This window comes from Chlorocebus sabaeus, chromosome 12 (assembly GCF_047675955.1).
Source record: "Chlorocebus sabaeus isolate Y175 chromosome 12, mChlSab1.0.hap1, whole genome shotgun sequence".
In the NCBI taxonomy this organism is placed as follows: Eukaryota; Metazoa; Chordata; class Mammalia; order Primates; family Cercopithecidae; genus Chlorocebus; species Chlorocebus sabaeus.
Genome location: NC_132915.1, coordinates 75,237,629 through 75,259,084, shown reverse-complemented (window position 1 = coordinate 75,259,084; position 21,456 = coordinate 75,237,629). Strand labels below are relative to the sequence as shown.

The 21,456-nt window shown below is 38.2% G+C and overlaps 1 protein-coding gene across 6 annotated transcripts in view; it reads right to left on the bottom strand.

Moving 5' to 3' along the window:
- SLC44A1 (solute carrier family 44 member 1) overlaps nt 1–21,456 on the bottom strand; it is a 194,405-nt gene that overhangs the window by 121,306 nt on the left and 51,643 nt on the right. For all 6 annotated transcript variants that reach the window (XM_007968522.3, XM_037983084.2, XM_007968521.3 and 3 more), the window contains exons 2-3: nt 17,721–17,810; nt 6,770–6,912 (exon numbers count right to left, since the gene is read on the bottom strand). In XM_007968522.3, coding sequence (XP_007966713.1) covers nt 6,770–6,912; nt 17,721–17,810 — 233 coding nt within the window. The remainder of the gene's footprint in view (nt 1–6,769; nt 6,913–17,720; nt 17,811–21,456) is intronic.

Here is a 21,456-nt window from a genome sequence, read left to right as displayed (position 1 = left end):
GGACAGGGACTACAAATGTCTTTTTATCCTTTATATTTTTTTTCATTACCCAAGTAATATATATTGATTATAGAAAACTTAGGAAAAAAGAGATAAGTACAAAATTAAAACCATCCATAATTCAACAGCTAATCACACTGCTGACATTTTCATGTCATTCCATACTTTTCTATGTATATGTATATTTTTACACATATAAATAAAATAATGCTGTACATACTGGTTTGCAATTTATTTTTCCCTTAATAATGTTATGTATATATTGCATGCTATGGACATACTTTTACAGCATCATTTTTACTGACTCCACAGTGTCTCAGACTGGGCCAGGACCTCCCATTATTACCTCTCTCATGGCCTTCCCATTATAACCTCTCTCATATCCTTATACCTCTCTCTTCAAAACACTTCCTATAGCTATAATAATTTGTGATTGTACGATGATTTTATTGTTTTCTCCACAAAACTGTAATTCCCATGAGATTAAAGAAAAAAAGTATGCTTATTTTGCTCAGGAGTATAATCTCAAGTGCCTAACTCAAAGAAGATGGCCAGGAAATAGAGTTCACAAATGAATGAATGAATGAATGAATGAATGAATGAATGAATTTAACCAAACCTTTTTTTCAACCACTTAGGTTGCTTGTTATTTTAGTATTCGTAATAGTGGTCTGTAGCACACGGCTGATTTTCAATAAATGTTTGCTGAGGGCTAAATAAAATAATAAACATAATTTTCAAAAATGGTGAAGGATAGTCATTCAGGAAACAGCAGTATGATTTAAGTCATCACGAGGAAGAGAAGTCCTAGCCACATAATGAAAACCTGTGCAAGTACTTAGATGATAAGAGGACCAATGCAAATATTTTAGCATATTTTATCTGTATTTTTCTAGTTCTTTTTCAAACAGGAACAGGTATGCACAGTCAATAAGATTCGGTTACTCTTTAAAAAGTCTTCAAAAGAGGCATGTTTTACATGCTGACTAATTAAAGAATAATATTCTCCCTAAAATAGATGGCTATATGGTTAGTATAGGCCTAGAAAGTTTGGCAATCATTTAAAGAGCAAGCACAATCTTCCTATTGGTACAATCCCCTAAATAATCCTCTGCATAAGTTAATATGTGATCATGGGGTAGACTGAACCAGAGACATTAAGATACAGGACTCTCACTTTAAAGAAGGTGATCAGTGGCCACTAAAGTCCTATTCTGCATATGTGTAGATATTATAAAAATGGAGAGTTTCCTTAAAATAAGACCACTGTTCATTAAACAATCAATTATCTTATTTTAAAAACCCCATTATCAATTTGAAGCTGAGTATTTTTCAGTAAATACTGAAAACATACAAACGGTAAAAAAAAAAAAACCAAAAAAACAAAACACAAAAAGACAAAAAACGCAGTTCCTCATCACAATTCATATTCTTTATTTGACAGAGAAAGAAATAGACAAAATTGCCTTCAAATTACTCAAAGGCTTCCTAGATTGTATAAGGGCTTTGGTTTCTTTCAAAGTTCTTTTAGTGTGAGTGGGGACTCATCAAGTTCCCCCCAAAATTTCTTTGATCTTTAAATGTTGGGAGGGAGAAACCTCCAAAGCAAAAAAGGTGGGAAACTGGAATTACCACACAGCTCACCAGATCTATTTTAGTGCATGATGCAAAGAGCACTGACTGAGGGTGAGAATTGAGTGCTGGTCTATCTCCATCAAGTCCCTCATGTTTCCTAGACTCAGTTTCCTCACTTGTAATATGATCTCAAGGATCGTTTTAGCACAAACATTTTAAGCTTTGAGTATCTTGCCAATTAGAACAATTAAGAGAAAGAAGGAAAACTCATACTCTGATTCTGTTTTTACTAGGTACTCTGGTAAAGATTATGCAGGAAATTGAAAAGAGCTCAAATAAAATGCATCCCCTATAGATTTTACTCATACATAGATGCTATCATCCTCTGCAGAGCTCTAGTTCTTTACATCCTGTTAATACAGATTATCTGAAATTGGAGAGGCATTTTAGGGTAATGGAGCCTTTATCAGTGATTGGGACTTTAAATGGCTTCCTTGGAAAAAAGACAAAAAGATAAAAAAGAAAATTAGATTTGTGCAAAAATATATCTTTAAAACCTCTATGGAAGAATCGATATTTATGCATGAGATATACTGGTAAAACTTCTTGGAGTAACAAAGAAAGCGGACACTAAGCTCTGTGTTAGGACTGTTTGAAGAATGAGGAAAAAGTTCTAATAATGATACAATGTTTATGTCAAAAAGATTAAGAGCAGTTCCCTACTTACTGTCACCCAGTTTTACAACGATGACCTAGTTTACAAAGAGCTACCACCACTTTGCCACATCTTCTCCCATCTCAGGCACCCAATACCTGGGAGCATCTTTGGTAAATATACAACACCCCTGCCCTCACCCCAGTCTTCTCCCCAGAGGCCAACAAAGCTAGACCTTTTTTTTGTCCTAGCTCAGTCCACACACTCACTAACTCAGGTATCTTGCCACTAAACAGGACCATCTCTGGTCTGTCCAAATTAACATGGAAGATAGGGAGCTTCCTCTCTGGGAATAACAATAATAGTAATAAGGCTGGGCGCAGTGGCTCACGCCTGTAATCCTAGCACTTTGGGAGGCCGAAGTGGGCAGATTGCCTGAGCTCAGGAGTTCAAGACCAGCTTGGGCAACATGGCAAAACCCAGTCTCTGCTAAAAATACAAAAAAAATTAGCCAGGCGTGGTGGTGCATGCCTGTGGTCTCAGCTACTCGGGAGGCTGAGGCAGGAGACGCCTGAACCCAGGAGGAGGAGGTTGCAGTGAACCGAGATCATGCCACTGCACTCCAGCCTGGGCAACAGAGCGAGACTCTGCCTCCAATAATAATAACAATGATACATTTTTATCTAAAATTGACATATATACTCTGAGGCTACTTATATATTATAGACCTAAAGATTGTGGACAATCTAGAATGTGGCAGAAAAAGTATGTTTTTGGAATTCCCAATCAGAGTTCAAAATATATTACTACCACCCTGATCCCCACCATCAAAAAAATGGCAGCCAGCAAGGAACAAAGGCCCTCAGTCCAACAGCCCTCAAGGAACTGTAAGCTGCCAACAACCACAAGAGCTTCGAAGGGGAACCTCCCCTCATTGAGCCTTTGATGAAATCCCAGCCCTGACCAAAAACTTAAGTGCAGCCTTATGAGAGTCTCTGTGTCTGCAGACCCAGGTAAGCCACATCCAGATTTCTGACCTACAGAAAGTGATCACAAATGTATCTTGTTTTAAGTCACTAACTTTACAGTAATACTGTTACCTAGCAACTGTCAATTAATACAGACAGATGAGAAACACAATATAATTAGGGCGCAAACTGAAGGCAGTAGAATAAGTATAATATAGAAAAGTTCAGGTAATCAAAGTAAAGGAAAGCTCACGACGGATAAGGTTAGTTTTGAAGCTCACTACGGATAAGGTTAGTTTTGAAACATTTCATACAGAGGTTAGCTATGAGACGTGTCTTAAGTGTTTCAAGAATTCAGACTGGCAGACAGGTAGAAGGAACAGCAAAGAGGTAAGAATCAATGGAATGTCCCAGACAATAAGAACATCACACTGAGGAACAGTGGGAGGAGACTGAATAGGTGAAACGGGTCCAGATCACAAGAAGCCTGGAAGGGCAGGGCTAAGTGGGCTCTTCTTTGAGGCTATAGACAACACTACCAAAGGAAAGGCTCTTGAGGAGGGAAATGACAACATAAGAGCCCTATTTTAAAGAACTTAATCTTATCACAGTATAAAGGATGCAGCAGATTAGAGATAAGACGACCAAGAATAGATACGCTAGCACAACAGTCTTCATGAGAGGCTAACAAACATGGGGAAAAAAGGTTCACACTCATTAATAATCAAAGACATGCAAATTAAAACTATAAAACACTATTTTCTGGCTTAACAAATTAGTAAATAATAAAAACTAATAATACTAGCAAAGATAAAGCAATCTCAAACACTGTTCGTGGGAATATAAATGGAACGGTCTTTATGGAAAGCCATTCAGCAATACGCATTAATAATTTTAAAATGTTCAAATTCTCAGACTCACTAATTTACTTCTTAAAACATATTCTAAGGAAGCAAATTGATTTATTCATTAAACAAGCATTTAAATGTGTGCCTACTATGCTCTAGGCAAATATATCTCTTCTCTCATGGCACTTAGGATACACATTTAACAAATAATCAAAAAATAAGTATATACTTACACATATTACAGGATACAATGAGAGTACTTTTGAATATCCGATTTAAATTATGAGAACAAAAATACCTCTCTGGGAAGTGAAGTGACATTTATGCTGAGAGCTGAAGGATGAGTAGAGTTTAGCCATGTGCAGATTGGGCGGAATTTTTTTTTCTGATAGAAGAAACAATATTCATGAACGCAAGAAAGAGTTACAGTTGAGATTTTAGAGGACTGATCTGTTGACTTTTTCAACAAATATGTATAAAGGTCCTAGTAAGACCAGCTACTGTACTAGCGGCTGACAGTAAGGAATGGGAGAGTGATCAGGGTTAGGCTGAAGTACTAGCAGACAAAACAGGTATAAAAATACTATACAGCTACAGAAGGGCCTACAGTTCGTAAGGAAGCAAAGAAGTACGAGGAAATAAGTGTAAAGGAAGGAAACCAATACATTTTCAGGAGAAAGAAGAGGATGGAATAAAGGTGACAAACACAAAGACTGCTGCTTTTCTGTCTCTTTTCAGATCGAAATATTATAGACTTATCTGAGAAAGGTAAAAAAAGTCTGTTCTTTTTTTTACAAAAACATCTATAGACAGAAATATTTAAGTAGGTTAGCACTAAAAAGGTCATACAGTAGGAGAAGATGAAGTAGAAATCAAAAATAAATTTTAAACATGTGTACATGAATTAAGGAACAGCTACACTTGGGAAACTATTTTCCCTCTATATGAATGGCTCTTGACTATGCTAAGCATTCAGGGAACAGTGATCACATTTTCAGAATAATAAGTAGTCTCTCTTGGAAGAGGCTGAAAGGTACATAGAATAATCCAAGTATTTGCAATCTGCTCCACTGAACAGATGAATCACCACAATGTTAAATACGAAGAGTGGCATTTACACAAACTTTATGGTGAGAACAGGCTTGGAGTCCTGGCAAGTTATGAAAGGAGCCATTAAAAATGATTCCAATCCCATGTAAGTAGAAGACCTGAGGGAGTAGTTCCCTTTTCCTCTTATCTCCTCAATTATCTAAATTGTAATATTTTATATTTGATACATGTCAGCAGCATTAAAGAGTTAAATAATATTTTACAGAGTAGATGCTATCTACAAAAAAATAGTACTGTGGAACTCTGTACTATATTTGCAACTTCTATGAGTCTAAAGTTATTTCAAAATAAAAATTAAAAAATATGCATAGTCTTGCTACAAGAAATAACATACAGTCTAAAATTTGCGTTAATTTCATGAAGCAATCATAAAGAAGAAGAAATGTAACAATTCTTCCAATTGCTAAGAGTCCAATTTTCACTTCTCTCAATGGATGCAGGTGCATATCAAGAGAAAAACTCATCTTCTGGGCTGGATATTCTACCGCCCACCAGCCATGTGACTTTGGGAAAATTACTTCAGTCTTCCAAGCCTCTGTTACACCTACCTCACAGGGTGGTATCACATGCTAGTTGACTTTGGGATGCTATAAAGATACTCATTGTTGTCATTTACAATTTTGTTTATTTAAAATGCATTATCTTATCTTCATTAATGGGAGGAATAACACTGAGAAATTAACTACTTGGATTTCTTCAGGTTTGTAACATTATCAAATTAATCTTATACTTCCCACTAGGGGCCCAGATTTAACCAACAGATTTATATAATAATAAATACAGTTATTACATATTACGTTCCTGGAAAATGCTTTATAATAGACCTACAACCTTAAAATGTTACCTGCTTAGCCTTTTCCTATAAAGTGCATTAACTGGATTAGTTAGCCTACTACCTTAAAATTAGTTTTGCTAATTCTGAAGAACAAATGCCTAATACGGCTTCATGGGGCACAAATATATAGTTTACACAAATATATTAGCATCATACATAAAATATGCTAGATGAAATCTATTTTCCCCACAGGTATTAAAAACAAAATGATAGCTCTTTTGAAGAAAAAGTCAATTAAGTCAGGAATCTCATGAAATCTAAAAGATGAATATTGAGAAGCCAAAGCAAAGTTTAAAGTCTGACAAAATGTATATTTTATAAAATAGGAAACTGATGTATACTTATAAAAGATACCACATAAAATATTTTTATAATGTTAATATTTCAAAATCCATTATCATCCCTCTCTCTCCCATTAAGTATAATCTTAGAGGAAAAAAATGTTACAGGGTTAAAACTAGTGCACAGCTTAAAGGCTAACGGAAAAAAAAAAAGAGTAAAAGAATAACCTTTTCAAATCAAGCCTTTACCCACTAACATGGATAAAGGTAGCCCATTTTAACATGGTAACTAATTCTGTTTCCTGAAGAATATATTTGTAGACCAAAAACAAGAATGATTCAAGGGTTCAGTGAAAAAAAATCAAACACACCAACAGAAGTCACATAAAAATAATATTTGGTAAGATATTATCTTTAAAACAGTAAGAATAGCAGGATTTTCTCTGTGCCTCTTTCAAAGTTTCCATGTGTTCATCATTTAGCAACAGTCTACTCACTTCCGCTGGGTGTGGTCCATGCCACTGTTTGGTATTGCTTCCAACTTTGTATTTTTCTGCCCACAGATATTTCCATAGCTGTCGTATCCTGACACTAGTCTTGCTGCTGCACCTGTTGCTATTGAAAAGCCACAAATAAATCCCTAGGAAAGAAACAGAAAAAAACATACAAATAAACCATTTCAATAGCCAACAGTCACTAGTTGATACGATAATGAGCTTCTTTTGTCTGCTGAAGGGAACAAAGAGCTATCTTTCCTTACTGCAAACACTATTCTACTGTTTTCCTTGGATTGCACATAAGCAATACAAAGAAGTCCATAGGGAAACACTATTTACTACCATAACAAAACAAATCCTAACCTTTACATCACAAGATCATCTTTGAATTTTATTAATAATAGTAATAATATCAGCTTCCCTATACAGAACACCTGCTCTGTGCCAGTCTGTGTACTCTTAATAGGTGCTTGTAGGACGTTATCTCTAATCCTCATGATGAAGATTATGAACTGAGGCCCAGAGACGTTAAACAAGTTATCCGAGGCCATCAAAGCTAGCAAAGATCAGAGCATAGAATCAAACCCAGCTTCCCTCATTCTTTAGTTTCATTTGGTTGTAATGGGGTTCCTTTAAGTGAACATCAGCAAAGGATGAAAGAAAAAAATTCAAACAATAGGAACGTGGGTTTTGAATCATTATCGCTTCAGTGCAAGCAATACTTCTGTTTCCTTCCTGCAATAAAGCTGTATACAAGTCAAAGAATTACATCGTGAAGCACTGCCATGCTCTTAATATTGAAGACTGGAGGACAGTAAGGCACTGGCTTTGTATACTGCAAAGGTCACTTCATTTCATGGGAATATGCTTCATCACAGTACTAAAGGCAAACGGTAGATACTTCAGAAGCACATCATGCTTGCTAAGTCAAGCATGCACTGACCAAAACAAAGCAATAAAAGCCTAAGCTTGACAGCAAGCTACTAGCCAGAAGAACAGGAAGTAAAGTGAATCACTACTGATAAACTGATTGTATTTGGGGGGAAAGACTGAGGCTAAGAACTATTCTTGCAACCTGGTCATTAAAAGGTTACGTTTTTATTATCTTTAGTAAACTGGCTATGAAGGCAGAGACTATCATTATTTAATTAATCACAGCCAAGTATCATGAGTAGTACTTATCTAAATAGCCTTGCTAGATCTAAGGCCTAGAGTGGAAAATACTATACTCATATGCAATTCCTCAGAGAAAAGTATTTCCCCTTTAAATATACTTACCTAAAAAGGCAAACAAACTGTTTTCTAAACAAGCCCTGCACTTTCATTGTGCAGGTAAGGGAGCTACAAGGAAAGAGTAGAGACCATAGCTACAGTCAGAAGAAACTTCTTGAAGCTATACTTTGTAAAAAAATAGACTGAGAGTGGAGACTATCCCTGATTTGCTACTCACTAGCTTCAACTTTCTGTCTCAATTGACTTATCTGTAAAATTGAGATAATGAGTGTATGTAGCTCATTGGGCTGTTGTAAGGATTAAATGATGTAATCCAGTAAAATGGTAAAAAAAATCTGCCTGGCATGTAGTAAGAGCTTAATAAAGTCTTAGCTATTATAGTTGTTAGGTACTATTATTATAAGTGAGAATATGCTACAAGGGAAAGATGGTGGGCTTCGGGGTCAGAAAAGCCTGCGCTGATCGATGGAATACTGATGACTCCATTTTCTTCTTGGGTGACCTTGGACAAACTTACTTAATTCTGTGCCTCAGTTTGCCATCTATAAGTTAAGGTTAAAACCACTTACCACAAAGGCTGTTGTGAGAATTACATGAGATAATACATGTTACATGTAAAGTGCATGTCTTAATACATGTTAGTCTCCTTCTGCCTCCAAGCAGCACAAACTGCTAGTGGTGGGGTTAGACACAGCTGGTCAGTACTTACTCATTCACACTCACCCTGTTGCCCCTCTCCCCCTCTCCTGACTCCTCCAAGGACACTGTAGGGCAATCAATCCCACCTCAGAACTTCAACCCAATACTAAGACATGGAAAAAAAATATTTAATCCTTTGCATACATATTTGCATATTTACATGTGTGAATCAGCATACTATTTTAAGCATATCTTTGAACTCCAAATTAGGAAGCCCTGTGCTGAGTAAAAACTGGAAAAGGAGGTAAGTATTAGGAGGTTTAATAGCTAACCTTTCCAATACTTTTTTTTTAAAGACAGAGTCTAGCTGTGTTGCCCAGGCTGGAATACAGTGGCGTGATCTTGGCTCACTGCAACCTCTGCCTCCCGGGTTCAAGCGATTCTCCTGTGTCGGCCTCCTGAGTAGCTGGGACTACAGGCATGCACCACCACACGCAGCTAATTTTTGTATCTTTAGTAGAGACAGGGTTTCACCATATTGGCCAGGCTGGTCTCGAACTCCTAACCTCAAATGATCCATCTGCCTCAGCCTCCCAAAGTGCTGGGATTACATGCGTGAGCCACAACGCGAGGCCTCCAACACATGTTTTAACAAGAAGACTCAGATTAACAGTAAGGGAATGGACTTCGTATTCAGTAAGACCTGGATTCAAACTCTCACTCTACCAATTACTATCTGTGTAATTTTTATCTAATTACGTACTTAGACTCTGTTCCCTCCTCTCTAACAGAGTAATACCATCTATTTCACAGCCTAATGAGGAGAACTGAATGAAATAACACATATCCAATCCCTAGCTGACTGTCTGGTACATGGCAGGTGATCAATAAATGGTAGCTGTTAGCGGTGAATTTGAATGGGAAAGTCAGACTAAAGAGGTTAACAACAGTAACTGTTCACTAACAAAAACCCCTTTGGTTCTGTTTTAGAACAAAAATTTCTAGGGGGAACAGCGAGAATGTCAGTAATTTTGTTACTGTACAAAAATATTTTCAGACCACAATTACAATCTTCTTTCACTACTAATCTAGAATAGCAAAGTTGTTACATAATTAAAAGGTTATGTTCTTCTTTTACTTTTTATAGAAATTTTCTTCTTATGTTTGGTAAGTACATTGTGTTACAGATTCCTTTAAGTGGCTTCTGATTTCCTTTTCTGACTATTTTTAACAGTACTGTTGGACATGTGGGTTTTTTTCTTTATCATCATAAGCCACCTCACATCCCTCTCGGATGTAGGCAGGGGTATAAATTGTAAATGTTACATATATATGCTAAAATGGGACGCTGACATATTTTCACATAGGCCACTTAAACTTCTTAGTAGCTTCCAGAAGTATTAGAGAGGGTGGAAAGCTGCCAGGGGTGGGGGGTGGGCAAGGAGAATAATAAGCTAATAAGATGGGAAGAAACCATGACTATTATCCTAGGGACTTCTCATATGGTACAACCACTGACAATGGGGAACTAGGCCAAACACAATTAAAAATACAATATCTTTAAAAAGAAAAATTCTAAAATCCAAATGTGGGAAGCAATATAATTTCAGAAAGGAAACAATGTGGTACATGAAATTAAAGTGGGGTGAGAGAAACTTTACAGAATACACTCAATAATTTAATGGTTCAGCAGAGAGAGAGGGGAAAGGCATTCAACAGAAGGAAAAATCACATTAATGAAGCAAATGATAAGGGGATAAGGAAGGCTTTCATAAGCATGGAGTAGGAAGCAATCTTAGAGAGAAAGTAAGACTATTAGCAAGGAAGAAAATCATGGCTAAAATGTTCAAATGAGTGAGCTATGGAAGTGCTTTCAGCACTGCTATTTTAAGAGAGAGAAGAGGAACAGACAAATTTATTCACAAATAGGAGGTGACTCAAATCAGATGAAGGCACACAGGGATGGTGGGTCAGAGGCATGACCTGGCAACTCATAAGTACCGACTGCCTAAGTGGGAGAAAGACAATTTGCTCATTAATGAACTGTGCTCATATTCCCTTCATATCACAAGGTCTAGTTGTACCTAAGTAAGGGCTTATGTTTAGTTTTATTTGCTATTAGTAAAAAAAAAAAAAAAAAAAAAAAAGACACACTTTCATTTCACAAGCATGTTTGAATTGTATACCTAGAGCCTCTACTAAGTAACTGAACAAAGCAGAAGGACTAAATTTAGTTTTGAAAAAAACGGTCAACAAAAACATGTATAGAGTGGGTGGGAGATGGTGTATGAATATGGCAAAATGTTTCAAAATAAAAAGATAGGGAAAAAAAGGAGTTCTGCTTACAGCCCTCTCCCCTGGAATTAATGAAAACATATACTGACTCTCTTTTTCTCAGATACCACTTCACCTCTATAAAGCCCATATCTCATCAGTGCTTGGGCTCAATCTTATAATAACTGATTTGTAAAATCTTGGAACATTTGGCTTCTGTTTCTCCTCTTTTGGGAACCTTAAGATACAGAGGGCTATGAGGATCCAGCAAACAGGGCAGGATTAGTATCCTACCCTAGAAAAGGCCTGATGCGGAATGAATATTTATGTAAACAAATTAAACAAAATTAATTATAAACTTGAGTCAATCTGTCAGATTCCCAGACTTTTTAAAACATGTAATAGGATGCCTCTCTCTAAGAATGAGGAAAGAAGAAGGAAAAAAAAAAAACCAGAATGAGGCCAGGAGCAGTGGTTCATGCCTGTAATCCCAGCACTTTGGGAGGCTGAGGTAGGAGAATTACTTGAGGCGAGGCGTTTGAGACCAGCTTGGGCAACACAGTGAGACCCTGTCTCTACAAAAATAAAAATATTAGCCAGGCGTGGTGGCACACGCCTGTAGTACCAGCTACTCAGGAGGCTGAGGCAGGAGGATTGCTTGAACCCAGGAGTTCAAGACTGCAGTGAGCCATAATTGCACTACTGCACTCCAGCCTGGGCAACAGAATAAGACCTTGACTCTGAAAAAAACAAAAGAATGATAGAAAGTCTAGGAAATAACCACTCAATAAGCATTTATTCTGCATATACAAATGCAAGGTTTATCCTAAAAGAACTGAAATGTTCTCAAGACAGAAGAAAATAATGGGCATGATGGAGCGAAATCATAGGCTCAATTTCATGGGCAGCTAAAACAATGAAAAGAACACAGACAAGAAAGACTGAAAACTGACCCTCACTTTGCCATGAATACTCCTTACCATCATGAGCAAGTAACTTTTTATTCCCTGAGCCTCAGTTTCCTTATTATCACAAGGATAGAATTAGATGAATCTCTAAAGTCCTTCCTCTTCCAAACTATTATGTTTCTAAGGGAAAGCAGATACAAAGTGCAATTTTTAAAAATATACTTGCAGGGAGAAGTTCACACCTGTTTGGTTTACTACAGTGTCTGAGAATAAATAAAGCAAAACTAGATTAAAAACAAACAAATTTAACTGAACTACATACTTAAAAAAGGTTAAAATGGTAAATATTATGTTAGGTACATTAATAGGTAATTACCATAAATTAAAATAAAGAAAGGAACAGACTTAATAGAAAGTCATTTGGATCAGGTAACCTTATGGTAATTTTTTGGCATATTGTTCTTCTTATTTCTGTGATCCCAGCAAAGAACAGCCCACCAAACAGGTGACTAAATACTGCAGTGAATCTCTCACTCTGTTCTGCATGCTCAACAATAGTTAATGAGGTAGAAACATCATGCCCTGGGAAGTAAACCAGTGCTATAAAATAGAAAAGGTCCTTCCGTGAAAGCAGTCTGAAGGGACAAACTATGAGATGATGTCCCCTAAATCCAACTCTAGTCCAGATCATTCTCCAAGATTCCAACTTTGCATTTCCAACTGCTTCTCCTTACTCACAAATTCTACATGTCCACAACTCATTTTCTCATTCCACACTTCCTTTTCCTCCATATGCTCTGTCTCCATTGGTGGCACCACTTCTAGATGGCACACACAAGATACAAAGTGGAAGACTGCAATCTCCTCTCTCCGTGCTTCTGCCCCTCACCCTAGCTTCCTGACACCACACTAGAGGAAGAGGTAATGGCAAGCGATTTGGTCAGAGCCTGAGATATTGATGAGACCATGTTTCACTGGCAAGCGAGGTTACTGTGTCCTACAGGTCCATGTTCTAAACAGCTTTTTCTGTTGTCCTCAATTCCAGGCAACAGAGTGGGGTCTACCTCTTGAGGCCTCGGCTTCTCCCTCTTCTCTTCTGGGTTCAGTGCTGCCACTATGTAATCTTAAGACAGTTACTGAGCTTATCTCTATGCCTCTGTTTCCTTCTCTGTAAAATGGGAATGTGATAACAACAGTGTATACTTCCTTGAGCAGGTGTAGGAATTAAATGAGTTTCTATGTGTCAAGTGCTAAGAACAGTGTCTAGCTCACAGTAAACAGCAATAACTACTAGGGTAAGTAAGTTGTAGGGGATCTCTGTATCTTCTATTTTCCATGGTAAGCACTCTTGTTAGGGCCATCCAGCTGCCTCCGTTCTTGCCTTTTTGTGGTAAGCTGATCTGGGCAGATTTCGTCCAGTTAGATCTCCATTCTCTTTTCATCTCCTTTTCTGACAAATACCTCCCCTTGAGACAGAATGAAGTCAGACCATCCTAGATAAGAAGGAACTTTAGCCTTTTGGGCCCAAGCTTCATTCCACAAGTTACTTTTACCAGGGAGTAACTTACTGGGCATAATCAGGTATTTACTAATAAAGTGGTGGTTTATTTATCCATCCCACTCTTGTTTCATGATGTGTACAGAAACTGTGGTTGGGAACCTAGCAGGAGCTGGGGTGGGATTTGAGCTGAGAAACCTATCCTGAACCCCCAACACAAGAACCTCTTAGTCATCCTTGATCTGTCTCTCACTTGTCTGCAACACTGATAACACCATTGATAAATGTTATGGATCCAAATTCTTCAATCTCTCTCTTCTTCTCTTTTAGCACTTCTTTATTTCAGGTTTTTCACCTCTTATCTGGACCATTACATCAGCCCCCAAAGTGATCTACCTGAAACCTCTTTCCACCTTCCAAGCCATCTTTAACATTAGCTGCCAGTACCAGCTTTCTAAACCCACTCTTAACACTTCTTGCTCAATACTTTTCAGTGGTTGATTTTTTCAGTGGTTGATCTTTTCAGTGGTTGATCTGTGCCTATAATAATGGGTCTCAACTTTGGCTGAACATCAGGTTTGCAGAGATTATATGAGAACCATTGAGGTAGGGCTGAGGAACTAGGTTTTTTTTTGTTTGTTTGTTTGTTTGAGAAAAGATCCCAGCTAATTCTAGGCTGGGCACGGTGGCTCACACCTGTAATCCCAGCACTTTGGGAGGCCGAGGCATGCAGATCACTTGAGGTCAGGAGTTCGAGACCACCTGGCCAACATGATAAAACCCCTTCTCTACTGAAAATGCAAAAAGTAGCCAAGAGTGGTGCTGGGTGCCTGTAATCTCAGCTACTCAGGAGGCTGAGGCAGGAGAATCACTTGAACCTGGGAGGCAGAGGTTGCAGTGAGCCAAGAACGCACCCTGCACTCTAGCCTGAATGACAGAGCAAGACTCTGTTTCAAAAAGAAAAAAAAAAAGATAAGAAAAAAAGAAGAGATCCCAGCTAATTCCAATGTACAGCTAGGGCTAAAAACCACTCGTTTACTCCCTTAATGAAATACACAAATTTAGCAGTGCAATGTTACAAGTAATTTTTTGGAGCAGAGTAAGTATATGCCCAGTAATCCCAAAATAGTGATGAAAGTTCAAATGTAGAAGATAGCACTTAAGAAGGCCAAGAGTAATTTGCTTTGAAAAATACTCTAAGTTCTAGACAACTTAAGCATTAGAAAAACCTTGAAACTAAGGGAAGAAATAAAAGAGAAGTACAAATATTGATGAAGAGATGAACATGTATAAAGATTTAATGGTAGAGATGAGTGAAAGATGACAAGATCTTAGAATATTTAAGAACCCGACCATAGGTATCAAAAAATGAGCAAAAAGCTGCAAATAAAGACAGAGAATAAAGGTATGGTTTGAGTACCAGGCTGCAAGATTACTAAGAAGAAACAATCTGTAAGAGAAGCAGGCAGCTGGGCCACTCGATTAAAAGAACATAGCCAGAAAGTTCCAGTTCCTATTCTATCTTTGCCACTTATTTCCAGCAGTATATTCTTAGATAAGCTAATATTTAACCTTGCTATAGTTTGTCTGTAAGCAGGGGATAAAACCTATTTCATAGTCATTTAAAAAAATTAAAAAGATACATATTTTGTATCTTTTTAATATATATATTATATATTTGTATATATGTATATAAATATATATACATATTTAATATATATACACACACACACGTACTAAAGTGTTGAGCATAGATTAATGTCCAACAAATGTTTGTTAAATGTTTATTTTAAAAGTACTACAGAATGAAATCCAAAGAGGGAGAAATCTTCTAAAAATCATTTAAAACAAATACTCAGAAGCCAAAGAATGCTGAATCTCTGTTGTGCCGGTGAATAGAACTTTGAGATTTCTTTTTTTTTTTTTTTTTTGAGACGGAGTCTCGCTTTGTCACCCAGGCTGGAGTGCTGTGGTGCGATCTCAGCTCACTGCAAGCTCCGCCTCCCAGGTTCACGCCATTCTCCTGCCTCAGCCTCCCGAGTAGCTGGGACTACAGACGCCCGCCACCACACTTGGCTAATTTTTTTGTATTTTTAGTAGAGACGGGGTTTCACGGTATTAGCCAGGATGGTCTCGATCTCCTGACCTCGTGATCCACCTGTCTCGGCCTCCCAAAGTGCTGGGATTACAGGCATGAGCCACTGAGCCCAGCCAGAACTTTAAGATTTCTTATTTCTACATGGCAAAATATGATGTTAGCTCAATTCCATGAAGGTAATCCATTAAAAGAATCATTCGAAAACAAATAATGCTAATAATGCTATGCCAACATTTAAAAGTACACACAGTGGGTCTTAATTACCATCATACTGAAATCAACACTATATTAATTACATTGCATTAAAATGTTTCAGTAAACAAATAACTCCTTAGTCTCAAGTCACTCCCAAATCAGCCTATTAACATTAATGATTGCACTTTCCTGACCTATTTTAGCACAGAAAATCCAAAGCACCTCGGGTGGCATGGTATATGTTTTTGTAAACAATTTTGAAAGGTCAGCTGCTATTTGTCTCAGGGTTACATTCAGGGAGCAGGGAAAGGCTGTGGACTAATTCTGTTATCAAAGAATCTTTCTACGGCAGGGTGCAGTGGCTCACGCCTGTAATCCCGGCACTTTGGGCGGCCGAGATGGGTGGATCACCTGAGGTCAGGAGTTTGAGATCAGCCTGGCCAACATAGTGAAACCCCATCTAAAAATTCAAAATTAGCTGGGTGTGGTGGTACATGCCTGTAATCCCAGCTACCTGGGAGGCTGAGTCAGGAGAATCACTTGAACCTGGGAGGTGGAGGTTGCAGTGAGCCGAGATTACACCATGCACTCCAGCCTGGGCAACAAGAGCGAAACTCCGTCTCAAAAAAAAAATTTTTCTTTTCTCCACACGCTGCATAAACATTCATGCATGTTATATTTCAGCTGCCATTCCATTAAACTAAGTAAACTTTTGAGCAATATCTTATAAGTCATTAAGTTAGGAGACAGGTATTTTGACCTTTCCTAAATATCCTAAATTTGGTGAAACTATGCTTTTATCTTTAAAATAAACACTCCTTATTTTACTGGATTTATCATATCTCATTAAAATGTATTGCTTTCTTTTCCTTTGCTCAGAGGCAGAACTGGTACCTACAATCGTGCCTATTAGCTAAGATTACAGTTGTTCTGTGATTCACAAATGGCGCTGGCCTGGCGGGCAGTTAGAGGAGACAAACAGCAAGATTTTCCTAAAGAAACTCTATAAAAGGTATAGTAAGAAGGGGGTTAAAAATACACATGAGTAAGAGCAAGGCTGCCTGAGGTAGTGTAATTGCATTTTGAGTTGTAGAAGACTAAGAAAGAGAGAGCAATAATGTGTCTGCAGAGTCCCCTTGAGGAAGAGGAAATGGGGTATTAGAAAACTGCATTGACCTGGAAGTGAACAGACCTGGGCTCTGTTCCCAGCTCTGTCACGAACTAGCAGTGTGGCCTTGGGATAGTTATTTCCATCTCTGAGTTTGATGTTTTTAATCTGTAAAATAAGGGCGATGGACTAGATGAGGATTTCCAAGTCCTTTCTACTTCTAAATATCAGTCCGCTTTAAAAATAGCAGTTTTCTACTTTTTTTCAGCCCAGCACACTGGCAGGAACTCTAATGCCACTGAAGTCTGTGTCAGAAACTCCTGTAGGGCAGATTGGGTATGCAACTGAATGTGCACACCCCGAATACCTTGTAACAGCAACTCTGCTCCTCCATTCTCTACACCCATTGGAAAATCACCAGGTCCCTTGATCCCTAATCAAAAGATACTACTCATTACAGTAGACACAGCAGGCAGCAGGGGCCATTGGAAAACCACCAGGTCCCTTGATCTCCAATCAAAAGATGCCACTCATTACAGTAGACATAGAAGGCAACAGGGGCCTAGGACGGGCAGAAGGAAGAAGGAGAGTGAGCAACCAGCCTCCCATCTAGGAAGAACTATGGAATACCAAGTCTCTGAGAGGAACTGACTGCCCTAAAGATAACCAACAAGTTGGTGTGACTGGGTTGGGTGAATACGCGGGGCGTGTGACTCATGGTCACTGTTTTGCTCACCACTCCATCAAGATCACCATTCAGAGACTTACGTCAAATGATTTGTTTTCTGAAATGGTCTATTGAATGGCATACGAGTCCCAGCTGCTCCTTAATTTAAGCTCAGTTTTCATGTAGAAAAACAAATCAAGGGTGACACAAAATACTACTGAACTGTATAAGGACTCATATATTCCACAACAACTGCCCTCATTAAACCAACTCCTCATCATTCCCTTGGATCATGAGTCCAGGTTTGAACCATCTGTGAGAGTTTCCTTACCATTCCAATGCAGAAGAGGATGAAGAGCAGCAGCCATGGTATGTCTGTGCAGCTACGGTCCTCCAGCGGCTTCCATTCTCGTTTGGAGCTCTAATTGGAAACACAAAATAAGAGAGTGTTAAATGTTAAGTTTAGTTAAAGTTAGAAGGGCACAAATACACCAGCTATAGCTAAAGCCCTTCTTTGCCAAACAAGTTTCTATTGAACCTTTAAGACACAACTCAAATATTTGTCACCTTTTCTGTGACGTTTATGCTAACCCCCACAGCAATAACTCCACTGGCCCTACTCCCACCCCTCTTCCTGGCCAGGGCCGGTACAGAGTTCATTGGTTTTTTGGTACCTATATTAGAGTTTTTAGTGGGCTAAATTGTCATTCTTATTTGTTATGCTGTGTCCCAGCAGACTATGAGTTTCATAAGGGAAGAGACCAGGCTTATTTCTCAGCATGTAACATGATGCCTGACGGTTCATAATATGTACTCAGTGAGGGCTTTTTAAAAATGAATGAATAAATGAATACGCTCTTCCAACTTCAGTCTTAATACTAGCTTTTTCTTTGTGTGTCCAGACGCTAAGCTTAAAAAAAAAAAAAAGTTAGAATGTGCCGTTTATATATATGTTCTCTTCTAGGAAAGATGCCCATCAAAATAGATTCCTATTCAGGCTGGGCCCGGTGGCTCACATCTGTAATCCCAGCACTTTGGGAGGCTGAGGTGGGCAGATCACCTGAGGTCAGGAGTTCGAGACCAGCCTGGCCAACATGGTGAAACCCCATCTCTACTAAAAATACAAACATTAGCCGGGCGTGGTGGTGGGCGCCTGTAAGTCCAGCTACTCGGTAGGCTGAGGCAGGAGAACCACTTGAACTCAAGAGGCAGAAGTTGCAGTGAGCCAAGATTGTGCCACTGCACTCCAGCCTGGGCAACAAGAGCAAAACTCCAGCTCAAAAAAAAAAAAAAAAAAAAAAACCAGATTCCTATTCAGGGGTAGATTTTTCTAAATCAAATAAAATTCAGGAAGAAAAAAATCAGATTTTATAGACAGATCTGTGCAACTCCTAAATAATCCATGTATTTTCATTTTGTTCCTAGAAAATGTTAGTTTCTAGAGCAAACACAAAGAATCCTGAACTACAGAACTAGCAGCATTCTAAAAGTTAACTTGCAAAGTATTGACTGGAATTCCAATTGCATTTTTTTTTTTCTTATTTCAATAGTCTTAGGATTTCGGGTCAGCTCACAAATCCCTTTTAATGGAAATCTAACTGAAATAAGCCCCTTGAGCTTCCTAATGAACAAAAATCCCTGAGTCTCACACCTTCTCCTGGAAAAAGTAAGCAGCGAAGGGAGAAAGAAGGTATCCTTAGGAAACCTATGGGAAAGGTTCCTCTGAGAAGGTTGAGGCCTCCAGTGGCTTCCATGACAATATCCAGGAAGCTATTCGGAAAAGGCTTGTCAGGAGGAAAGGGCACCAGTAGGAGGGGGCTGGAGATAAGGGAGCCCTCTAGTACAATTAATATATATAGAGTACAACCAGGCTTAGTTCTCTCTCCCTCTAAAACCATAGTATTGAACTATGTATCTTTGATAACCTGATGAAAACTACAGATTCTTTTCTTAATATGTAAGCATAGGTGGCTCATGACTGTAATCCCAGCACTTTGGGAGGCCGAGGCGGGTGGATCACCTGAGGTTGGGAGTTCGAGACCAGTCTGACCAACGTGGAGAAACCCCGTCTCTACTAAAAATACAAAGTTAACCGGGTGTGGTGGTGCATGCCTGTAATCCCAGCTACTCAGGAGGCTGAAGCAGGAGAATCATTTGAACCCAGGAGGCAGAGGTTGTGGTGAGCCAAAATCACACCATTGCACTCCAGCCTGAGCAACAAGAGCGCAACTCCGTCTCAAAAAAAAAAAGTAAGCAGATATTCACATGATTTTCATAAGAATTTAGGGAATTCAAATCCCAGATTAAAAAACACAAGTTTAAAATATCTGCCTATCAACAACGAGAGCAGAGAATTTGAGTTGAAACAATTTCTTCCTAACCCCTAAAGTGTTAACCAAACAAATGCTTTGTTATTGCCTTACACTGTACAATTGTTATGAACAGAACAAAACAAAAAACACAACCAGTTAGCTTGTTCCCAAAAACCCACACAGAAAACAAAAGAGCACTAGTTAGTCATGGAAAAAAACCTTACCCTAAGACTCTAACTAGCATTAAAAACCAAGAATGAGTAGGCAGGGTTTTTTCCAGAGCAATGGAGCACTGTGGCATAATAGATGAAGGACTGGTTCTCTCCCTGGCTCTGTCATTAGTTAGCTACATGACTTTAGATAAATTGCTTCATCTCTCTGGGTGGCAGAAAGGAGTTAGTTTGGATCTCTTAGGTTCCTTCCAACTCTAAATCTATGATCAGGAATGCACTTTTGTGGAAACTTATGACTGGAAAAAACTGCAAAATAATTTGACTTAATTCTCTGTATTATTCATACAAGAATGCCTGTATTGTGGTCTGTATTTTGGAAGACAGTTGTTCACAGTGTGAATAAAGAATGTTTCTTTGTATTAAATAATTTCAGTCTTGAATAATACCCATTACAGTAAAACTGCTTCCAAACACAGAATTTGGACCCATCTTTGATACTCATTATATTTACTCTACGGTAATTTATAAAGCAAAAGCTACTTTGAAATGCTATATTTATTTGTCTTAATAAACAGCACGTATGGGGAGGGAAGAAAGGGGAAGGCCTCAGGTTGGTTGGGCAGTTTCTTTATCTCCAACTATTTTCTTAGTATTTTTACCTTAGACCAACATTCAGTTCATTAATGCCTAAATTTTCATCTATAACTAAACAGATATTTCATTCTTGACCAGCAAAATACAAAGATTCAACATCTCAACAAGTTCATTCAACTTGCTGTGGGCCACTTCTGTGCCAAATACACGTTCTCTCACTGGGAATGAGAAGTGGAGTGAGGGTAGGACTTATATATAAAAGATATTGACAGAGTCTAAAGCAGAGTGGAAGAACAAAAATGATCACCCTCACTTGACAAAGGAACACTTAGCAGAGGAGGGGTGGCTTACTTCACAGGGATGTTCTGAAGAGTAAATGGGAGCACCTGTCACCCAGCATGCACTCAATTCTCTGTTATTACTATTATTCATCAATACTTTTCAGTTAACCCTCTCTCTATTGTTAAAATATCCTTTTACCAAGTGAACTTTCTTACTAAAAAGGATATAAAGAATAGTAAACTCTTTTTCCCTTATACTTACTAAAATTTTGACTTAATGGTGGCATATTTCATTTTAGCTGCCATTGTTAATGCCATCAGTTATTGATTACTATTAATCAGACATTAGACGCAAAGCTTTACACACATTATGTCTTCTACATTCAAAACAGCTGATGTAGGTGTCATCTGTATTTCACAGATGAGGAAACTCAGGCTCAGAAGTTAAATAATCAGCCTAAGGTTTCACACCTGCACCATCAGTCTTTGACCCCCTGCTCTGTGACTCCAAAGCCTATTCCAATAAGACTATTTTTTATTTGCACTAGTTAGTAAAAAGCAATAACGTCAATTAGTTTCTCCTCACATTGAAAAATTTGGGAGCCAACTCAATAATTTTAAATCCTATTGGCACAGGGAAAGCAAGTGAGATGTGTTATGAGCCATGAAGTTTCTCAAGTGAGTCAGAAAACCCAAGAGTTGAAAAT